The following is a 20399-nucleotide window of genomic DNA, read 5'->3' on the forward strand; positions in this document are numbered from 1 at the left end:
CGGCGACTAAAGATGCACGGTCGGCGACCAAACCTCGTGATAAACGGACGGAAACAATGGACGGCGGCCGGAGACGAAAGAGAAGCTAGACCGGTGTGCTCTGACGAAGAAGAAGAAGCAGCTCGAACGAACGGAAACAATGGCTAAAGGAATGATTTGTGGAAGGAAATCGAATAGAATAAGAAAGGTGGGAAGGAGGTTTTCGAAAATTTTGAATAATGGAGGATTTTGTGGATTTGGATAGTATTTTGGAGATTTGGAAATTTTTATTTTTGGAAAGAATAATTAGGCAAAAATTAAGGGATTTAAAATGTAACGTTCCAAATAACAAATTTTGGATTTCAAAAAATAATTAATATTTAGGTGTAGGTACAAAAGGATATAATGGTAAATTTGTGGTGGGTACCATCTTAAATTGGATTGTTTCATGTACATTGAATTCTTTTATGTAATTATAATATTTAAATAGCCTATCAATGTACTAATCTCATTTTCTGGCGTCTACTCATATATATATATATATATGAGTTGCTTTATGTGGTGTGCTGTAGCCATGGAACAAAAGGGATTTGTAGTAGTAGTCAATTGTGTTAGATCGCTTAGAAGCTAAGGGGGCTTTTGTTGAAGCTAGGAGCTTTTGTTGAGACCTCTAGAGATATTTGTGAGGAGAGTTTATTGTATCCAATTCTTGACAATAGTGGAAGACTGAACGTAGCTCTTAGTGATGAACTAGTATAATTTGCTGTGTCGTTTATTCTTGTGTTTACAGTTTGGTGTGTGTTTGATATTTCTGTAAAAGGGGAAATTATTCAGGACTATTAATTTCCCAACATTCTAGTGGTTAGATTCAGTTTGCAGACAATGAAGTTGAAGACGACGCTTCGAACAAAGCTCGTAAAATTCTGCCATGGCGTAATCTGTTGCGTTTACGAGAATTACCAACAAGGTCTCACATTGATTAGGAAAGGAAGTGATACATAGATGAAACAATTATCTCTAGGTATGAGGCATTTTGGTGAGACAAAAATAAAGCTGCAAAGATTATGTCAAAACGATAAATATCCTATACTTTGAGACTTGGGAGTAGGTCGGGTTGTCCTCGACATATTACTTGGTTTGAAGAAGAAATTAATAAACTGAATTTTAAATTTGCATGAATGGCGACTGTTCATGCGGATGACGAGCATAGGGATTCCAATGCGGTGGGAATTCTTTAGGACAACCAAATATCTTATCTTACGGAAAAAGACCTATGAGAGGAGAGAGAGTTAAGAAAAAAAAAAGTTTTGTCTTTTATCCATATAAATTATTATATTTTATATTTGAATCCTATTTTCTATAAGCTCCTACTTTATCAAAAATATTTCTTTGAAAGAAATTGAACCATCGACTTTTGAAATGACAAATAGACGAGTTATTGAGACGGATGAAGATGGTATATATGGTATATCCTTGTCTCTCCGTCCTCATTTCATTTCCTATAGGAAATTTGAGACTATGATGATCCTTCGTCAAATTGGACTCCACGAGAGAATGTTCTATTTATAATTTATTTTATTAAACTTGTTTATTAATTTTTAATACAACACCAATGATTATTGTCTTTGATTAAATTCTAAATTAAATGTTAATTCTCTATTAGGATCCTCATTTAAGTGGTAATTAAATTACGAGAGAAATTCTTAAATTTTATAAGAAAATGTCTCATAATTCATTAAAATATAAATTTAAAATTTAAAATCTACAATTCAAATTATCAATATGATAAGTTTCAAAAGGTGTGCATCACAATCTTAACAATGTCTTGTAAATTAAACAATATATAATAAATTTTACATCAAAATATTTAAGTTTAGGGTTTTAATTATTTTATTTTAATATCTGATCAATTTTACATAAAATGATTTTCACATTTAATTTTTCTTTAGCTATGTGAAATATTGCTAAACATATTAGTTTTGTGATATTCAATAATTTCTCAATTCAATCTCTAATTTCTCGATTTTCTTTCAAATAAAATCATATTGTCACAAAACATTAAAATAATTGATACAATCATGAAGTGTCAAAAGTACCCTTTATTAATTGAGATATTAAAGAAAAAAAGAGATTTTATTTTTATTAATTTAGTTGAAAAATCAATGTAATGTTAATTATTAAAATAAGTATACGCACCCATAAATATTCATATTGATGCTTACAAGTTACAACCAATTAAATTCGACCATATTGACAAAACTAGCAAAATTTTAAACTTTCAATTTCAATTTATTTTATTTTGTTATTTCTTAAAACTATTTATAATTTGATGTTTAACCCCCTCAATTCGTGGTCTCCAATTTATATAATTTAAGTTTAAATATAATTTTAGTCCTTTTGTATTTTTAAAATGGCCATTTTAATAGTACTCGAAAAAAAAAAAGGTTATTTTGGTATATGGACTTTCAACAAAAACCCTAAAATTGATCACTTTCCAAAAAGTACAAGAAATAAAATAAACGTTTTGAAAATACAGTAACTGCAATGAAATTTTTTATTTTTATTTCATTTATTTTGATTCAAATTTTACCACGCAACTTCACTCGTAAATTTGTATTAAATAATTTTCATTATGTCTAAAATGAGTTAATTTTGCAAATATGGACCAAAATGACAAGGAGTGAAACAAACATTTCAAAAGTATAGGAATTAAAATGAACAAAAATTAAAAATAAGAACTAAAATAGATGTTTTAAAAGGAACCCCAACCAAATTATTATTTAAACCTATAATTTACTATTATATTATATATATATATATTTTTCTGATACATACTATTATATATTATTTGATTTTAATGTGAAGTAATTTCTCAATAAAAATATTGTCTCTTTTTTTGCCAAAGCCAACTTTTGCATAAGGGAGCAATTGCAAGCTGTGAAATACTCAATTTGGACCAAATAATCAAGGGAGGTTAATGGTGGAAAGATGCATGTAACTGCCACAATTTTATTTCCATTACTGAAAAAAAAAAGTTCATTTATGAAGAAACTAACATAGGAATCTTTTTCTGTTCAAATCCATTTATGTCATTTAAGAATTCAAAATTTAAATACTATTTTAGGAATACTTTCAACTTTCTGATTTGGTTCATTTTTGTCATTTGGTATATTTTGCTGTACCTTCAATTTTATTTTATTTCAATACATATGCTTTCAAAACGTCAGGTTTGATAATTTCTCAAAAAAAAAGAAAAAAGTCAAATCCTGTACTTTTAAAAAGGGATAAATTTGAAAAATTAAATACAATTTATATATCACGAAAGTTCTTTAATACATCTCAAGAAATTTAGAAAATTTCAATAAATGAGATAAAAATTAAAATACACAAACCAAAATCGTTAAAAAAGTAACAAAAACCAACACTTTATTGCTAACTTGATTTGGTGAATTTTTTATTTTATCTTACACTGAAGCATGGGCCTTTCGGACTAGGATTCTTCAAACTTGCGCGCCAAATAAAACGTGTAAAATAATACAGAAATTCAATTCCAACAATAGCACGTCCCCCATTTCCCCCCTACATATATCCGATTATCTCTTCTGATTCGCTTCCTGCAAAATTTTATCACAAATTCCCAAACATCGGGACAACTTTTCCACTTCCTCTTGCTTTTTCCCACCCCAAAAATTCTATTTGTTTGGCTTGTTTCTGCCCGATTCCCCATAAGAAAAAACAAGAAACAAGACAATCATTTTGTTTTGCGTTGTGGGTTTCTCATGGGAAGTGATTCCAGTGCCCCATTTTGGGCACAGAGATATTGAGAGCTCAGATTTTGGAAAACAGAGATGGATTTGGGGGCTGGCAGTGGCAGCTCGTTTTGGAACAGTGGAAGTGTGGATTTCTTTTCGAGACCATCTGTACATGAGGAGGACGAGGAGGCTCTGAAATGGGCAGCCATTGAAAGGCTTCCAACTTTGCGGCGTTTGAGGAAAGGTTTGGTGACAACGCTGGAGGGTGAAACTGATGAAGTTGATGTCCCAAATCTTGGGTTTCAACAGAGGAGGAATTTGATTGAGAGGCTTATAGGAGTTGCTGAAGAGGGCAATGAGAAGTTCTTGTTGAAGCTCCACAATCGTCTTGATAGGTAACTTTTGATCATATTGATGCATCTTTTTCTTGAAATGTGTTTCGTCTTGGTCGAGAAATTATTTGAGGGGCTGGAATAACGTGGCTAGTAGTTCTATACATTAACATATGCTGGGTTAAAGGGAGGAAATAAAAATACAGGGGTTTGGAAATACGATCTCTTGCTCTGATACTATTTGAAATATGATATCTAACACATACCCGTGGCTTTTTTGGGCTCACAAGTCCTTGGTCGAATCTCGTTGAACCGGATGCTCATTTGCATTTGAGGCTCTCATAATATCTCAATATTAATGGGGTTACATCTCAAAATCAATTGACAATTAGAAGTAACTCTACATTTTATAGATCTAGTATTTTATTTCTCGACGTGATTCTTAACACATATTTATATATATAATCTTTCAAAAATTTACGCTTTACTGTAGTTCTTTAAACTAATTTTTTAAACTAAGTGAAATTAAGAGGGGAGCTTTCTTTACTCTACCTTTGTTGTTTCTTGGAGAGTTATTAGGATAGTTATTCTGTAGCGGTCACATTATATAATTTTTTATATGTTTTCAGTCACTTTCTTACACGTTTTCTTAACTTTTCAGAGTTGGAATCGAACTTCCGACGATCGAAGTTCGGTTCGAGCATTTGAATGTGGAAGCAGATGCTTATGTTGGAAGTAGAGCTCTTCCGACGGTTCTCAATTTCACACTCAGTATGGTGGAGGTAACATCATTTTAACTGATGAATTGTTGAATTAAAATCTTACAAGATTTTATGTTAATTCTTTCTTTTGCTGATGGATTTGGTTTTGATTTCCAAAGGGTTTGTTGGGTTGCCTTCATATGTTTTCCAGTAGAAAGAAGCAGTTTAAAATCCTTCATAATATCAGTGGAATCGTCAAGCCTGGAAGGTAGGAAGAGCAAATAAAAAGTTCCAAGCTTTCTCGTTATTTGTTATTTATTATTTTAGCCGTTTGATAATTTGATTTTATAATATCTACTAAAACTAAGTTTTTTTTGTTTACTTTTTAAAAGCACGTTTGAGGAATCAAAAACAGGTTTTTCGGAAACTAGTTTTTTGGGCTATGATTTAAAAAATAATTTTGAAACTAGATCAGTAAAAGAGAAAAAGTTGATAAATAAACACAATTTTTTGAAATTGAAAATAAAATGTAAAAATATTACTCTCAGTAACTTTTGTTTACTGCGTTTGTTTTTGAGAGAGAAGGAAAAAAAAAAAAAGTTAAAAACTAAAGGGTAAGATTCAAGAAATTGAAGTAAAAGGAAACAAACTTAATTATAAATTTTCAGTTGATGATTCTTCTCTAGGAATAAAAACATTATTATTTACTTTTTAGAAAATTTTATGATATTTTTTTAGCAATATAAATGTTTGGTAAATTTTTTTTTGATGTCGAGATCTCTTTAATTCTTTTGGCAGAATGACACTGCTGTTGGGTCCTCCAAGCTCTGGAAAAACCACTCTCTTATTAGCACTTGCAGGAAAGCTTGATCCTCATCTAAAAGTATATATACCCACATCACTTTTCAATTCCTTGATAATTTTTCATGATTATTTTACTTTGGTTCCTAAACTTTAGAATATTTTTCTTTAGTCCTTGAACTTTGGATAAGAAACTATTTTAGTTTAAAACTATTTTAGTTTTTACTAATGTTTATTAGAACAGGTATAGATTCTTGTTAAATAGTTAATAGAGAATTAACGATAAAGGGTTAAAATTATTTGTCCAAAATTTTATTGTCTGATCTGAAATACATATTGCATTTAGGCATCTGGAAGGGTGAGTTACAATGGCCATGACATGAATGAGTTTGTACCTCAGAGGAGTGCTGCCTACATTAGTCAATATGATCTTCATATTGGAGAAATGACTGTTAGGGAAACTCTAGCTTTCGCTGCACGATGTCAGGGCGTCGGCTCGCGCTATGGTTAGCTTAAGAATGACATACATTCACGTATTGGTTTTGGTTCATATTCTCTAGCTTGTTCAAGTTTTTTAGCTTCTAAAATGGCATACTTTTGCAGACATGCTAGCAGAACTCTCAAGAAGAGAGTTTGCAGCCAATATAAAGCCCGATCCTAATATCGATACCTTCATGAAGGTAATACATGATTAGTTTGAATCAAATAAGTTTTCCTTATTCTTGTAAGGCTAAATATTTTTTTTAATCCTTAATGTTTGGGTGTTTTTCAATTTAGGCCCTTAGAAGTTTGGGGTGTAACTAGAAACTTTCCTCTCTTGGTTTAATTCTCCCTCTAAATATTTCTCACTCACTGAGTATTATGCCATTAAGTTTATTCATCAGCCAATTTTAATATTCACCGAAAAAAAAAAGTATAATTGAAAAACATCAAAATGCAAGGAACTAAATTGAAACAATTTAAATTATAGGGACTAAATTATATATAAAAAATAATACTCAAACATTAGGTACTAAAATGCATATTTTTCCATCTCATTAGTTATACCCTACCATAGAAAGAAAAATTGCTGGAGTTGAGTTCATGAACAACAGAATTACTATACCAAAAGTTAGAGTCAAAATAGACAAAAAAAGGATGCATTTTCTCTGGCTAATTGATTGAAGGTATCAGTGACAGTTTTTTACTTAAGTGTCCCATTTTCTTTGGTTTTTAATGTCTAGGCAGCTGCAACAGAAGGCCAAGAGGAAAATGTGGTGACAGATTATATCTTGAAGGTAACATACTAACCAATAGACTACTTTAAATTCTTCTGATTTCTAATTGTTAAATGACCGAAGCTTAATCTGTTGGGTTAGGCAAATTTAACCTTTTATAAATACCTTAGCGCTAACTACGTTAAAATCATATAGATTTTGGGATTGGAAGCGTGTGCTGATGCAATGGTTGGGGATGAAATGATAAGGGGTATCTCTGGAGGAGAAAGGAAGAGAGTTACTACAGGTATAGTTTTTACAAACCACCACTGAAGCTATTTTTTTCTCTTTCACCGATCACATTGGATAACTAAAGCTTCCATTAAATTGGAGTACAGGTGAAATGTTAGTCGGCCCGGCGAGGGCGCTGTTCATGGACGAAATTTCAACGGGTTTGGATAGCTCCACAACTTTTCAGATTGTGAATTCTTTGAAGCAATGTGTTCACATTCTTAAAGCAACTGCGGTCATTTCACTTCTCCAGCCAGCACCAGAGACTTATGACCTTTTTGATGACATTATTCTCCTATCTGATGGTCGAATTGTTTATCAGGGTCCTCGTGATGAGGTGCTTGAGTTTTTTGAATCTATGGGATTTGTATGTCCAGAGAGAAAGGGAGTGGCTGATTTTCTTCAAGAGGCATGTTTAGACTGCCTACTTTTACATGTATTCTAACCTCTAAGCTTAAGCACATGGTTTTTTACCAAGTATAACCTTTTATAGGTGACATCAAGGAAAGATCAAGAGCAGTACTGGAAGAACAAAGATGAGCCTTACAGCTTCATTACCGCCCAAGAATTTTCTCAAGCGTTTCATTCGTTCCATGTTGGCCAAAAGCTCGGAGACAAACTTGCCATGTCTTTTGATAAGTCTAAGAGCCACAAAGCAGCTTTGACGATGCAACGGTATGGCGTCGGAAAGAGAGAATTGTTAAAAGCTTGTTTCTCTAGAGAGATTCTCCTTATGAAGAGGAATTCATTCGTCTACATCTTCAAACTCTTTCAGGTAGGTGTTAAATATTCATTTTGTTTCTAGAGTATCTGGTTAAAGTATGAATAAAGAATTAAATTTACCGTAATCCATTAGCTTAAACTTTTGAGTTTAGTAGTGATTAAACATGGTATGAGAATAGGATCTCCAGTCTTAAGTTTTTGATTTGACGGTCATTTAACATATCATGTTAAACTGTAACTAACACAATTACGTTTTGGGGCTTTTCAGCTAATGGTTATGGCTTTAATTACAATGAGCGTATTCCTAAGAACTGAGATGCACCGCGATTCTATTGTCGATGGAGGAATATATGCTGGTGCTTTGTTCTTCACAGTTATTATGGTTATGTTTAATGGATTGTCAGAGCTCTCGATGACCACAGTTAAGCTTCCCAATTTCTACAAGCAAAGGGACCTCCTATTCTATCCTCCATGGTCTTATTCTATTCCCAATTGGATCCTCAAGATTCCTATTACTTTTGTAGAAGTTGCCCTGTGGGTTGCCATCACCTACTATGGTATTGGCTTTGATCCAAATATTGAAAGGCAAGCAAAAAAAAGTACTCTGTTCATGTTCATTCGGTTCCTATCATTTGATGTGCTTGTGAAGGTTTCTCTCCCCTTGTTTTTTTAAAAATCTTTTATTATTTTATTTTTATTTTGATGTAAATGTGAATTGGAAACACAAATGCTGCAGGTTTTTCAAACAATTCTTGGTGCTTCTACTAGTAAACCAGATGGCTTCTGCACTTTTTCGATTCATTGCTGCATTATGTAGAAACATGGTTGTTGCAAACACGGTCGGTTCTTTTGCACTTCTGACCCTCTATGCACTTGGCGGGTTTGTCCTGTCTAGAGGTATGACATGGTTGCCAAGATTAAATGAGATGGTTAAATTATTAGTTTGGTTCTTAAACATTATGGATTGTGTCGGCTCCTAAACTTTAAAAAGTATCTAATAAGTCCCTAAATACCCTCGCAATTAACGCTTTTATCTTATTTCCTTGATGTATGTAGACGACATTAAGAAATGGTGGACGTGGGGCTACTGGATTTCACCAATAATGTATGCCCAGAATGCTGTAGTTGCAAATGAGTTCCTTGGAAAGAGTTGGGCACATGTAGGTTCTTGAATTCTCTTCTTGAATAATTTGTTACTTCTTTCTTAAAATACCGTTGTTTTTCTATTCAGAAAATTCTCTCAAAGGAAACTCTAGGAATCAGGGTTTTGAAGTCCCGAGCATTCTTCCCGAATGCATACTGGTATTGGATTGGTGCAGGAGCTTTGCTTGGTTATGTATTTTTGTTCAACTTCCTTTTCACTTTGGCGCTGGCGTTCCTCAACCGTAATTATCTTGACCTTATCTGACTTCTTAAAACATACCTGAACAAGAAAGAACTTTGGATCAACCATCTTACTTTTGATTGTGTAGCATTTGGGAAGGCTCATGCTGTTAAATCAGGGGAACCAGAAAGCAGTGACAATGGTGACAAAAGAGGTATATCAAGTTGTAACTTGATAACTTAGAAAGTGTCAAAAAGAATATGAATAAATTATTAAACTTAACCTTTTGAGTTTACTGCTATGTGTCCGAACCGTTGTATTGTAATGTTTTTTTCTCCCCATTTAATTTTGATAGTAATTTGTTGGGCATGTGACGATGATAATGCTAGGAGAAATATGATTTCAGGGGCTTTGGATTCAAGTACAGAAACTAATTTCCAAGCCAATGCCAAAAAGAGAACAGGAATGATTCTTCCATTTGAGCAACATTCAATTGCCTTTGAAGATATCACGTACTCTGTTGACATTCCGCAGGTAGTTTGAGTCCAAATGAGACTGTTCTGACTAGTGAAATGTGGTTGATATCTAAAACTTAGAAATGTGTGGATCATATGGTATTTGTTTTTAATCCTAATCATCTGAGATGGGCTTCCTCCAGGAGATGAAAAATCAAGGTTTTCTTGATCATAAGTTGGTGCTACTGAAGGGTATAAGTGGCGTTTTCAGGCCTGGTGTTTTAACAGCTCTTATGGGAGTGAGTGGTGCTGGTAAAACGACACTAATGGATGTGCTTGCCGGTAGAAAAACAGGTGGTTACATTGAAGGAAACATCAAAATATCCGGTTATCCAAAGAAGCAAGAAACATTTGCCAGAATCTCGGGTTACTGCGAGCAAAACGACATCCACTCTCCTCATGTTACTGTGTACGAGTCCTTGCTCTACTCAGCATGGCTTCGTTTGCCTCGTGAAGTCGATTCCAAAACTAGAAAGGTAAACTAAGGCAAAATACTAATCTATCAAGGTTAATGTTGTAACAAGTCTTGTAGACTAGTAATAATGATCATGATGAATGGGAAGTGCAAACAGTTACGTTAAAGGTCTAGTTTTTCTTTGAACTTTTAGTACTTGTATTGGTGTTATGGTTGACAATTTGATTGCAATGAATGATAACAGATGTTCATTGAAGAAGTGATGGAAGTCGTGGAATTGAAGACATTGAGGCATGCTCTAGTTGGGTTGCCTGGTGAAAATGGTCTCTCAACCGAGCAACGCAAGAGATTAACGATAGCAGTGGAGCTCGTAGCAAATCCATCCATAATATTCATGGATGAGCCAACCTCAGGGCTAGATGCTAGAGCTGCAGCAATCATCATGCGAACAGTTAGAAACACCGTGGATACTGGAAGAACTGTAGTCTGCACCATTCACCAACCGAGCATTGATATCTTCGAAGCTTTCGACGAGGTAAGAAACACCAAGAAATGGACACTAACGGCCTGTTTGGAAGAAACAATAAATAGGAACGTAATCAAACAGGCCCTACTAAATGAATTTCTATAACAACAGAACAGAAAGAGTATGATATATTAAAACCTTGGAATGTTGCTTTGCTTGTAGCTCTTCTTGATGAAGCCAGGAGGCCAAGAAATCTACGTCGGTCCATTGGGTCACCATTCTTTTCATCTAATAAAGTACTTTGAGGTAGGAATGGGATGATTAAGTGTCAATGCAACAAGTCTACGAGAGTTAACATCCATATAATTTAATTAAACTAATGCAATATCTTTGTTCTTCAGGAAATTAAAGGAGTTGATAAAATAAAGGACTGCTACAACCCAGCCACATGGATGTTGGAAGTAACTTCCCCAACACAGGAATCAGCATTGGGGGTTGACTTCACTGATTTGTACAAAAATTCAGAACTATATAGGTAACTCAATTATACCATATAGTATCACGCTTAAGAAATTAATTGTTGAAAAAATGCAACCTTGTTATGAATGTTTTTGAAAATGTCGAACAGGAGAAACAAGATGCTTATCAATGAATTGAGTAGCCCAACTCCGGGTTCGAAAGACCTATACTTCACAATGCAGTACTCGAGATCACTTTACACACAATGCGTGGCTTGTTTATGGAAACAACATTGGTCTAACTGGCGCAATCCTTCATACTCTGCGGTGAGATTACTCTTTACTGTCGTCATTGCGCTTATGCTTGGCACGATGTTTTGGGATCTTGGTACCAAAAGGTAAGCACGATATTCTAACTTTCACGCATTTTTTTAGTCTCGGTACTTTAAAAAGTTTCATATATTTTTACTTGTCCAATGAAGGAAAAGACAACAAGATCTATTCAATTCTATGGGTTCGATGTACACTGCTAATCTCTTCTTGGGAGTCCAAAATGCTTTCTCTGTGCAACCGGTGGTCGCTGTAGAACGAACTGTCTTTTATCGCGAAAGAGCTGCTAGGATGTACTCGGTTATACCATATGCATTTTCAATGGTAATAATGCTGTTCCATGTCAGAATCTTTATCCATGTCTAACATGTGAAATATGTTTAGCCATTGAAATAATAATCCCATCTCATCTTTCAGGTGCTGATTGAACTCCCATATGTTCTGGTTCAAGCAGTGGTTTACACTCTCATAGTGTACTCGATGATCGGATTCGAGTGGACCGTGGCTAAATTCATGTGGTATCTCTTCATCATGTACTTCACTTTGCTATACTTCACATTCTATGGGATGATGACAGTCGCAATGACACCAAATCATCACATTGCTTCTATTCTCTCCTTTGCATTCTTTGCATTGTGGAACCTCTTTTCTGGATTTGTCGTCCCAAAACCTGTAAGTTTCAATTCTTCTAGGTCAATTTCTATTGCATTTAATAGATAAGTAGACCGCACTAATATTTAAACCATGTTTTTTTTTTTGGCATCCAAACTGACAGAGGATTCCAATTTGGTGGGTATGGTACTACTGGATTTGCCCTGTGGGTTGGACCTTATATGGATTGGTTGCCTCTCAATTTGGAGATGTGAAAGATGTGCTGCTTGATGTTGATCAAACTGTGGAACAATTTGTGAGACACTACTTTGGTTTCAGACATGATTTTCTGGGAGTTTCTGCTTCTGTGGTTGTTGGATTTGCTCTTCTTTTTGCTTCCATATTTGCCATCTCTTTAAAAAATTTAAATTTCCAAAGAAGATGATAGTTAATATTATTATTATTATTATTATTTATTTATGGGGAGATTGTATAGTGTTCTATGAGTAAAAGTACTTGGAGGGAGTTCATTGTAAAAGTTGTTGATATTAATTGCTTTTCTTTGTAATGTGCTTGTAGAGAGTCAAAGGAAAGGGAAAATTATAAATATATGAATAATCTTTGTATTTTATGTTCATCAAAATTAATCAAAGGGTTGGGAAAATTATAAATATATGAACAATATTTTTATTGTAATTTTTTTAGAAACTTTGTTTACATATTAAAATAAGTCAGAACAATAGACCAACCTCCTTAAATAAAACCCACCAAATTTTATGGATACCCTAAAATCTCACAAAACAAATATTCTCATTGCCAGAAAAATACTAACTACAATGGTTATGATCCATTCATGATGTTGAGGGGTTAAATGACCATGTTTTTAAAATCTAAACAAGCACATTTCCAATTAGGTATACATATTTTGGAAAATATTTGACTCCTCAATGAGAGATTGTTCTCCTAACTATTAAAGGTTTGATAATTACGATAGAGAAATACAAAAATATAATTTTTTTTTAATACAACATGTGGGGATAAGTATATGTCAATTACCGTTTTTTGAAAAAAATATATTTTTTTAAATAATAATAAATTGTCAAATATTTAACGGTGAGATGTACAAGGGTCTCACAAGGATGAGTTAATGAGTTATGGTGGAATAAGACGGAATACATTTTCCTTTTTAAGCGTAGAAAATGGTAACTCAAATAAAATTTTGTGAGTGCAAATTCATTAATATATTTATTATTTTCTATGTTTAGAATCCATCAACAAACAAATCTACAAATATAGATGGAAAGAAACTCTTCTACCTTACTATTAAGTTTTCCTATATAAATACATTGGTTCACACAAATTAATAAACCAAACATATAATTTGTAAATTCAACCTGAACCCAATGTAGTTGCACAAAATGCTGGAATCCAACCACGAACTGACAATCAAGTCTACCAGAATGAAATGCAAACTCGAGAGAGCATAATCTAATATATTAATTTATCCTTGTCGACTACTTCTTTTTATTTTAGTATTATTATTTTTTTATAATTTGATTCATTTTGATGTTTTAACAAATTGAGCTGTACTCAAATTGACGGAATAGAATAATTTGTATTGTATAAAAAATTTATATAAATTAAAAGTTTGCAAATACATTCTAAAATTGCTCCAAACCTTTATCACATTAGACCACTTTCATTTATCGTTTTGTTAGCCATAGTTGGATACGAAACTTCAATAGGATTATTATTGAAGGGAAAAACAAGACAAATGATAACAAGAAACTACCGAGATACTTTATTTCTCTTCTTTTATCAAAACCTATATCTACTGAAATTTTAGTGAAAACATTATTTTGACCTTTTTATCGTGAAAGTGTAAAGTCAAACCTAATTTTTTAGTTAAAGAATATGTCTTTTTTTTTTAAAGGATAAAAAAATATATGTCTTAACTAGACGAGGCTAACCTATTTTATTTGAACGTCTTAATAATTTTTGTCATCTGCAAAACAATTTAATTTATCCATATATTTTTTGAGAGGATAATATATATATATATATATATATATATTATATATATATTTTTATAGGGATGGCCGAGGTTGTAACACTTGATGAATTAAATATAATAGTTGACTTTTTATATTATATAATTATGTTGATATTAAAAATAAGTAGATGAACGAAAATTAGATTGGTACAATTTTAATCGGCGCTCCTTAAAATCTGCTATAGATATCATCTAAAATAATAAAAGAAGATGTACATGAATTTAAAATAAATACCAACCAACCACCTATGTCAAAATTATAAAAAAAAATAAATAAATAAATAAAAAAGAAAGACTAACCACCGAATGAGAATTAAAGTCAAGAAATTAATAATATCCATCTTAAAAATATGGTTAGCACCTTCGATTTAAGCATATAAAAGTTTATTATAAAGTATCAAACTGAACTGAAATTTACATTTGGTATTTTGGCATACTTATTATAAAGCTACAACTTTGCTAATGTTATGAACTCCATACACTATTCTTTCTAATTCATTAACTTTGAAGGGTACAATCTGAATATAGCCTTCTCAACTCCAAAATTTTACAAACTTTACACATTAAAAATATGAGCCAAACATATTATTAGTATGGGTTTGATATGCATTTTAAAAATGTTTATAGTTTGGAAAATTCTAAAAATAGATAAAAAAAAAGACACTTAAAATGCTTTTAAATGTGACATTTAATTAGTATTAGCTCCTTGCTTTCTGATGTGGTTGCTTTCTGATGTGGTATGTTTTTGTTGGCTCAAAAATTTTAATAAAAATATAGAAAATTGTGGTAGGTAGTAAAAATCTTTTATGTATATTTCCAAATATGTCACCTATTTTTTAAATTTTCAAATATAGCAAAAATTTTCACTTATATCAGATAATCATATCAGTAGTATATATACTCATATTAATAGTATATTAGATGTATATCGCATACATATTGCCCAAACACTCATATCAGTAAATCAGATGTATATCACATACATATATTTGTAAGTATATCAGCCACTCATATCAGATGTATATCACATACATATATTAGTGGTCAGATATATTACAGATATATAACAGATGTATATCATGTGGGTAAAGTTGTCATTTTAAAATTGAACCTCCGTTTTTTCTAAATGTGATATTTGAAAAAACTAAATGTGGTTACTATTTTACTAATTTTACTAAATGTTTTTGTCATATTTGCAACGGCTCTTAAAAATATATCAATAGGTTATATCTCAAAACAATTAGTAATAAGAGAAGTAACCTATATCTATTATAAATAAATAAAGACTGGGTTCCATTTTCGGACCAAATGCTCGAAATCTTTTTAGCCTGATACCATATCAATATTCACGAGATTCCATCTAAAAACCAATAAAGAGTAGCTCGTGTTTATTATAAACATTTATTAGGTCATTTATATTTTCAACGTAAAATTCTTAACAAAATACATCACGTCAAAAGTATGAGTTACTATTGACTAATATGTACACAAATGTTGCCTTTCAAAAGTGCTTTACAAAATAAATAATTTACTTAAAAATATTTTTTTTATTAAAGAAGTATGTGTGAAAAACTCACCCTCATTTTTTTTTATTTCACTCGCCCATACAACGTACTCAATAAGGTGGTGTCTATTACCATCTCAAAAGTTGATGCCCTTCGTCCTACTATTATCAAATTTAAAAAAAAAATTCACTCAGGATATTCCTTTGACAAAACTCCAAATCTATCACAAAACATACAGCCAAAAATTTCCCCAAGATGGGTTTCATCGAAAACTTATTAATTATTAACCCAATTTTCAATCCCTTCAAATCCCCACCACATCTGTTTCATCATTTGCCCCTTTGCAAACTAAAATTAAAGTTATAAATGGCTCAAATATGCAGAGATAAAGAGCTCACACCCCGAAATAATAATATTTTGCTAAGCCAAAGCCATGGAGTTTGAATATTCTTTGGCAAAGGCCAAGCTTCCAGTTATCAACTTGTCCATTGAAAATGTAAGCCCTGAAAGCACCAACTGGCTAGAAATATGCAGCCATTTGAGGGCTGCTCTTGAAGAATATGGATGTTTTTTGGGTGAATTTGGGAGTGCCACACCAGAGCTTGATGATGAAATCTTCAAGGGTTTGGAAGAGCTTTTTGATTTGCCCTTAGAAACTAAAATGAAAAATGTGTCTGATAAGCCTTACCATGGATTTTTGGACCATAGGACTCCTTTCGTTCTGCCTCTCCATCAAAGCTTTGGGATTGAAAATTCAGAAAGTTTTGAAGCTGTACAGTCTTTTGTGAACCTCATGTGGCCATCTGGAAATCGTCGTTTCTGGTAATGTACTTTTTCTACGTGCACTTTTGAAAGAATTACTAATTTAAGGTCCGTTTGGTAATGTTCCCGTTTCTTGTTTCTTGTTTTTTGTTCATGTTTCTTATTTTTTTTTTAGAAATAAACATGTCTGAGCCAGTTTGGTATGTAACGTTCTGTTTCTTCATTTTTAATAAAGAAAAATGAATTGCGTGCCCCAATGAAATCAAATATGATAAAACTAATATTAAGATTTGTGTTTTGGAACAAGCTTATTTTAGTCGTTTCTAAAATTTCTTTGCAATTTTTGCGAATGTTCTAAAAAAGGATAAACAAGAAATATAATTAGTTGCAAAATGCTTATATTTCTTAAGAAAATTAAAAACGAGAGAAACGAGAAATGAGAACATTACTAGAAATGCAAACGCTATTGAATGTTGTTAATTATTTCTTCTCATGACAAGTTTTGAAATTGAAAGAAAGAAAACAGAAATGGTTAATGTCTTTGAAGGATTTCTCACCCTGTGGTGTTTTTTTCTTGACAGTGAAAATGTGTTTTCATACACAAAGATGGTATCAGAGATGGAGAAACTAGTAAAAGTGATGGTTTTTGAGAGCTATGGAGTGAAAAAATACTATGATTCTCACATTGCTTCAACCACTTACCTCTTAAGAACCATGAAATATAGAATCCCAGAGATGGGTGAGGAGAATATTGGAGCAGATGCTCACACAGACAAGAGTTTCTTCACCATTCTTCATCAAAATGAAGTCAATGGCTTGGAAATCAAAACAAAAGATGGCCATTGGCTTGGAGTTGAATTCACTCCAAATTCCTTCTTGGTCATGGCTGGAGATGCTTGTTTGGTATACTTCTTAATTAATTGTGTTTTCTTAGAATATCATATCACACTAATACATCATTAGAGTGTGGTTTGAACGCGTAACTTATTGAAAGAAATAGCAATATCTTAGCTACGTTCAAATATATCTTTTTATAGATTCGAAATCCTATTTTGATATTAATTATGTTTTAGTATACTTGAAAGTTTTAAGAGGCTCTATTTTAATATGCAAACCCCCCTAAGTATTTGTGATCCTTAGATTTTAGTAGTTGTTAATTAAGAGTGCGTAGGTTTGGTTATTGATGATTTGAAAACAAAGAATTTCAATGAAAACCATAATTGTATTTTATTTGTTTTTGTGTGTTTAGCCCTATATTTTTAAACATAGTTACCAACTAAATATTTAGTTTAATTTAAAATAATATTAATTAATTTATTAACATTTTTGTTTTTTATATAATTATTATTTTACAATGCTATATAATTTATAATATATTATATTCCACAAGTTTTAAAAAATAAAATGAGTTTATAATATGAAATAATATATTTATTAAAGTTTTTGTCATTTTCTTATATGTAATTCTCCATTTCAAAATTTTAAATTTACAATATTGAAATATTGAAAACACAAAAAATAATCTTCCAGAATTTTCACTATTTTATATAAGAGAATAAGTTGCCAACAAAACACATCCTAAGTCACTTGTTTTTCAATAAATAGAATCCAGATAGCCAACCAAGTACATCCCAAGTCACTTGTTTTTCAATAAATAGAATCCAAATCGCCAACCAAGTACATCCCAAGTCACTTGTTTTTCAACATAAAACAAAATATATATATATATATATTATTTTCTTAATTTTCCATATAAGTGATGTACACATCCATATTCATCGTCATATTCATGTCATAAAATTATTAATTAATTGTTAGTGCGTGGTGCACATTATAAGAAAGTCCTATAATCAGCATCCTTTCCATTTTCACTCCTTCAAACCTCCCTATCAACCGTGGAATAAGTAACCTCAATTAGTTTCCCTTTTTCCTAACAATAAAACCGAATGGCATATTTTTTGTTTTCATTATTTCTTGATTCAAAATTCTTATAGTATTAAAACAAATAATGTTATTATTATTGCATGGATAGGCATGGAGCAATGGGAGAATCCACTCAGCCACCCATCGAGTTATGATTGAGGGAACTAAAGAGAGATATTCGACTGCCCTATTTTCATACCACAAAGGAATTATTGAAATTCCATATGAGTTGGTGGATGAGAAACATCCCTTAAGATTTCATCCATTTAACCATTATGGATTACTTGCTTATTTTTCCACACATGACTCTCATAAAATGCCTTCCACTGCCAAAGCTTATTGTGGAGTTTGATATTATTTTGTATTATATGCCCATGTGTCCTTTTGACTTTGGCGATGGTACAGTCGCGAGAGCTTTTGAGTCTTGTAGTATTATCTACCAGTCTTAAATTTAAGTCCCGTGCTAGTCACTATGTTTGTTCAGTCCAAGCAACAACCTCCATTATAGGGATTCACAGCACGATTATGAGAATTTAAAAAAAAAAGTTTATATTTTCGATAGATAAGATCTTTATATTTTAATGTTCATCGACTAAAGCTTTGAGTTTTTTTGTTTTTTACAAATTTACTTGTAAGCGTTCACATTGGATCGAACAAAAAAAAAATGAGCCTAGCGCTACATTACATCTTCAAGGAGTCAAAAGATGGTGTTTTCAAAATCTAAATTGGAGTGGACGATAAAGACCCTTACAGAACTGTAGAAGATGTAGCATTTTTTGTGACAAGATTTTTTTTCAATTAGGTGTTGTGTTTAACAACTGTTGCGCATGTATCATGGAGGCACTAACTTTGAAAGAATATCAGTAGGTCCATTCATCACTACATCTTAGGGTTTCAATGCCCCACTTCAGGAACTACATCTCAGAAAAGAAGAAATTTTACAACCCCATGTTCCAAAAAAAAAAACAAAAACAAAAACAAAATGGATAGCTTTAAGTCAAAGATCTATTGGAAGGCTGGTGACTTGGTACAAAACTAAGCTTTAAGACCCCTTCAGGAACTGAACCCCGCAGTGTTGGACATACAAGGAATGGGAAAATGCCAAAGTTTGGGTAAATGGGGTAAGCATAGGTCGATTTTGGCCTTCGTTCATTGCTGGCAATGATAGTTGGCATTGTAACTTGTGACTACAGAGGTGCATATGACCCTAAAAAATGTGTTGGAAATGGCGGGAATCCTTCTCAAAGATGATATCATGTTCCAAGATCATTTCTCTCAACGAACACGTTGATCTTATTTGAAGAAATCGGTGGAAATCCTCACATGTAGAGGTGGGGGTTCGAACTCATGATCTCTTCGTTACTAATAAATGCCTTAACCACTTGAACTATGCTCGATTTAGCGACCATGTTGGCACCATTGCTCCATCTTCGTGGTTAGATTCTTTTTATTTTCGACTTTGGTTCTATCATTATGGTTATTGCAAACATTCATGAGCACATTAATTTTCAAGAAAAAACCATACCAAACCAAACAAAAAATCAAATTCTAGGCATGTTATTATAACCATTTCGTTTTATTTTTTAGTTTTTGATTTTTGAGAAATTGATAACCAATTCAAATTTTTATTAAATGTTTTTGAAATTATAAATAAATTAAAAAAAAAGTTTTTAAAAACATATATCTACAAAATCTCGTTTACTTTCTTCTAATGTTTTTAACTTTTTTTTTCCTTTTATACGTATTTCTCCCTAACAAATATCTTTCTCATTTTAAAACTTATTTCCCTTCTAAATTTTTCACTCTAAAATTTTCATCTCTCAAATATTTACTATTATTTATCTCTCCAAAATTTTCATCTCTATATATTTCTTTGTATTTCTATTTCATTTCCCACCATGTCCTGATCCCGTCTTAGATTTCATTCTTAAATAACCAAAATTTATTTTACTACCCGTTTTATTAAATTATGAATAAAATAATAAATACTTTTTAAAACTAATTATTCATACTGGTAAATAACCATTTTCAGTAAAATAGATATAAATTATATAAATTAATTTATTTTTTATTTTTTAAATTCTAAAAAAACTAAAATTAATTGTAAAATACATTTTTAGTAGCGAGATTTAGACGGATTAATTCGGTCCCTAGTTTCAGAATACAACTTTTTATTCCCTAACGTTTTGAAAATCGTTATAATGGGTCCTTAGGGAATTGTCATTAGTATTTTAAACAGAAATCTGATGTGTGACAATTTTATGTATATCTATATTACAAAT

At 31.9% G+C, this 20399-nt stretch overlaps 2 protein-coding genes across 2 annotated transcripts; both read left to right on the forward strand.

Moving 5' to 3' along the window:
- The first annotated feature begins 3595 nt into the window (after nucleotides 1-3595).
- LOC111021050 (pleiotropic drug resistance protein 1-like) lies at nucleotides 3596-12529 on the forward strand. The gene is made up of 24 exons (XM_088118428.1): nucleotides 3596-4126; nucleotides 4725-4845; nucleotides 4944-5032; nucleotides 5563-5647; nucleotides 5912-6071; nucleotides 6169-6245; nucleotides 6789-6842; nucleotides 6978-7068; nucleotides 7160-7461; nucleotides 7546-7827; nucleotides 8044-8360; nucleotides 8512-8672; nucleotides 8832-8935; nucleotides 9007-9160; nucleotides 9248-9313; nucleotides 9506-9633; nucleotides 9758-10090; nucleotides 10274-10564; nucleotides 10718-10801; nucleotides 10897-11030; nucleotides 11124-11351; nucleotides 11436-11607; nucleotides 11701-11955; nucleotides 12059-12529. The coding sequence occupies exons 1-24, from the start codon at nucleotides 3828-3830 to the stop codon at nucleotides 12317-12319; spliced, it is 4248 nt and encodes a 1415-aa protein (XP_087974554.1). The 5' UTR covers nucleotides 3596-3827; the 3' UTR covers nucleotides 12320-12529.
- Nucleotides 12530-15865: 3336 nt separating this feature from the next.
- Nucleotides 15866-18469, forward strand: LOC111021051 (deoxypodophyllotoxin synthase-like). The gene is made up of 3 exons (XM_022297888.1): nucleotides 15866-16254; nucleotides 16776-17097; nucleotides 18227-18469. The coding sequence occupies exons 1-3, from the start codon at nucleotides 15866-15868 to the stop codon at nucleotides 18467-18469; spliced, it is 954 nt and encodes a 317-aa protein (XP_022153580.1).
- The last annotated feature ends 1930 nt before the right edge of the window (nucleotides 18470-20399 follow it).

The sequence above is a fragment of the Momordica charantia genome, unplaced genomic scaffold (genome assembly GCF_013281855.1).
Source record: "Momordica charantia cultivar OHB3-1 unplaced genomic scaffold, Mcharantia_2.0 BLBB01000152.1, whole genome shotgun sequence".
Classification (NCBI taxonomy): domain Eukaryota; kingdom Viridiplantae; phylum Streptophyta; class Magnoliopsida; order Cucurbitales; family Cucurbitaceae; genus Momordica; species Momordica charantia.

What these genes read in the sequence shown, in the direction of transcription:
- LOC111021050 (XM_088118428.1), top strand. Translation starts at nt 3,828, where the DNA reads ATGGATTTGGGGGCTGGCAGTGGCAGCTCGTTTTGGAACAGTGGAAGT. An exon ending in ATATCGATACCTTCATGAAG is followed by an intron (nt 6,246 to 6,788) that starts GTAATACATGAT and finishes TTTAATGTCTAG; the next exon opens with GCAGCTGCAACAGAAGGCCA. An exon ending in GGCGCTGGCGTTCCTCAACC is followed by an intron (nt 9,161 to 9,247) that starts GTAATTATCTTG and finishes TTGATTGTGTAG; the next exon opens with CATTTGGGAAGGCTCATGCT.
- LOC111021051 (XM_022297888.1), top strand. Translation starts at nt 15,866, where the DNA reads ATGGAGTTTGAATATTCTTTGGCAAAGGCCAAGCTTCCAGTTATCAAC. An exon ending in TCTGGAAATCGTCGTTTCTG is followed by an intron (nt 16,255 to 16,775) that starts GTAATGTACTTT and finishes TTTTCTTGACAG; the next exon opens with TGAAAATGTGTTTTCATACA. An exon ending in TGGCTGGAGATGCTTGTTTG is followed by an intron (nt 17,098 to 18,226) that starts GTATACTTCTTA and finishes TTGCATGGATAG; the next exon opens with GCATGGAGCAATGGGAGAAT.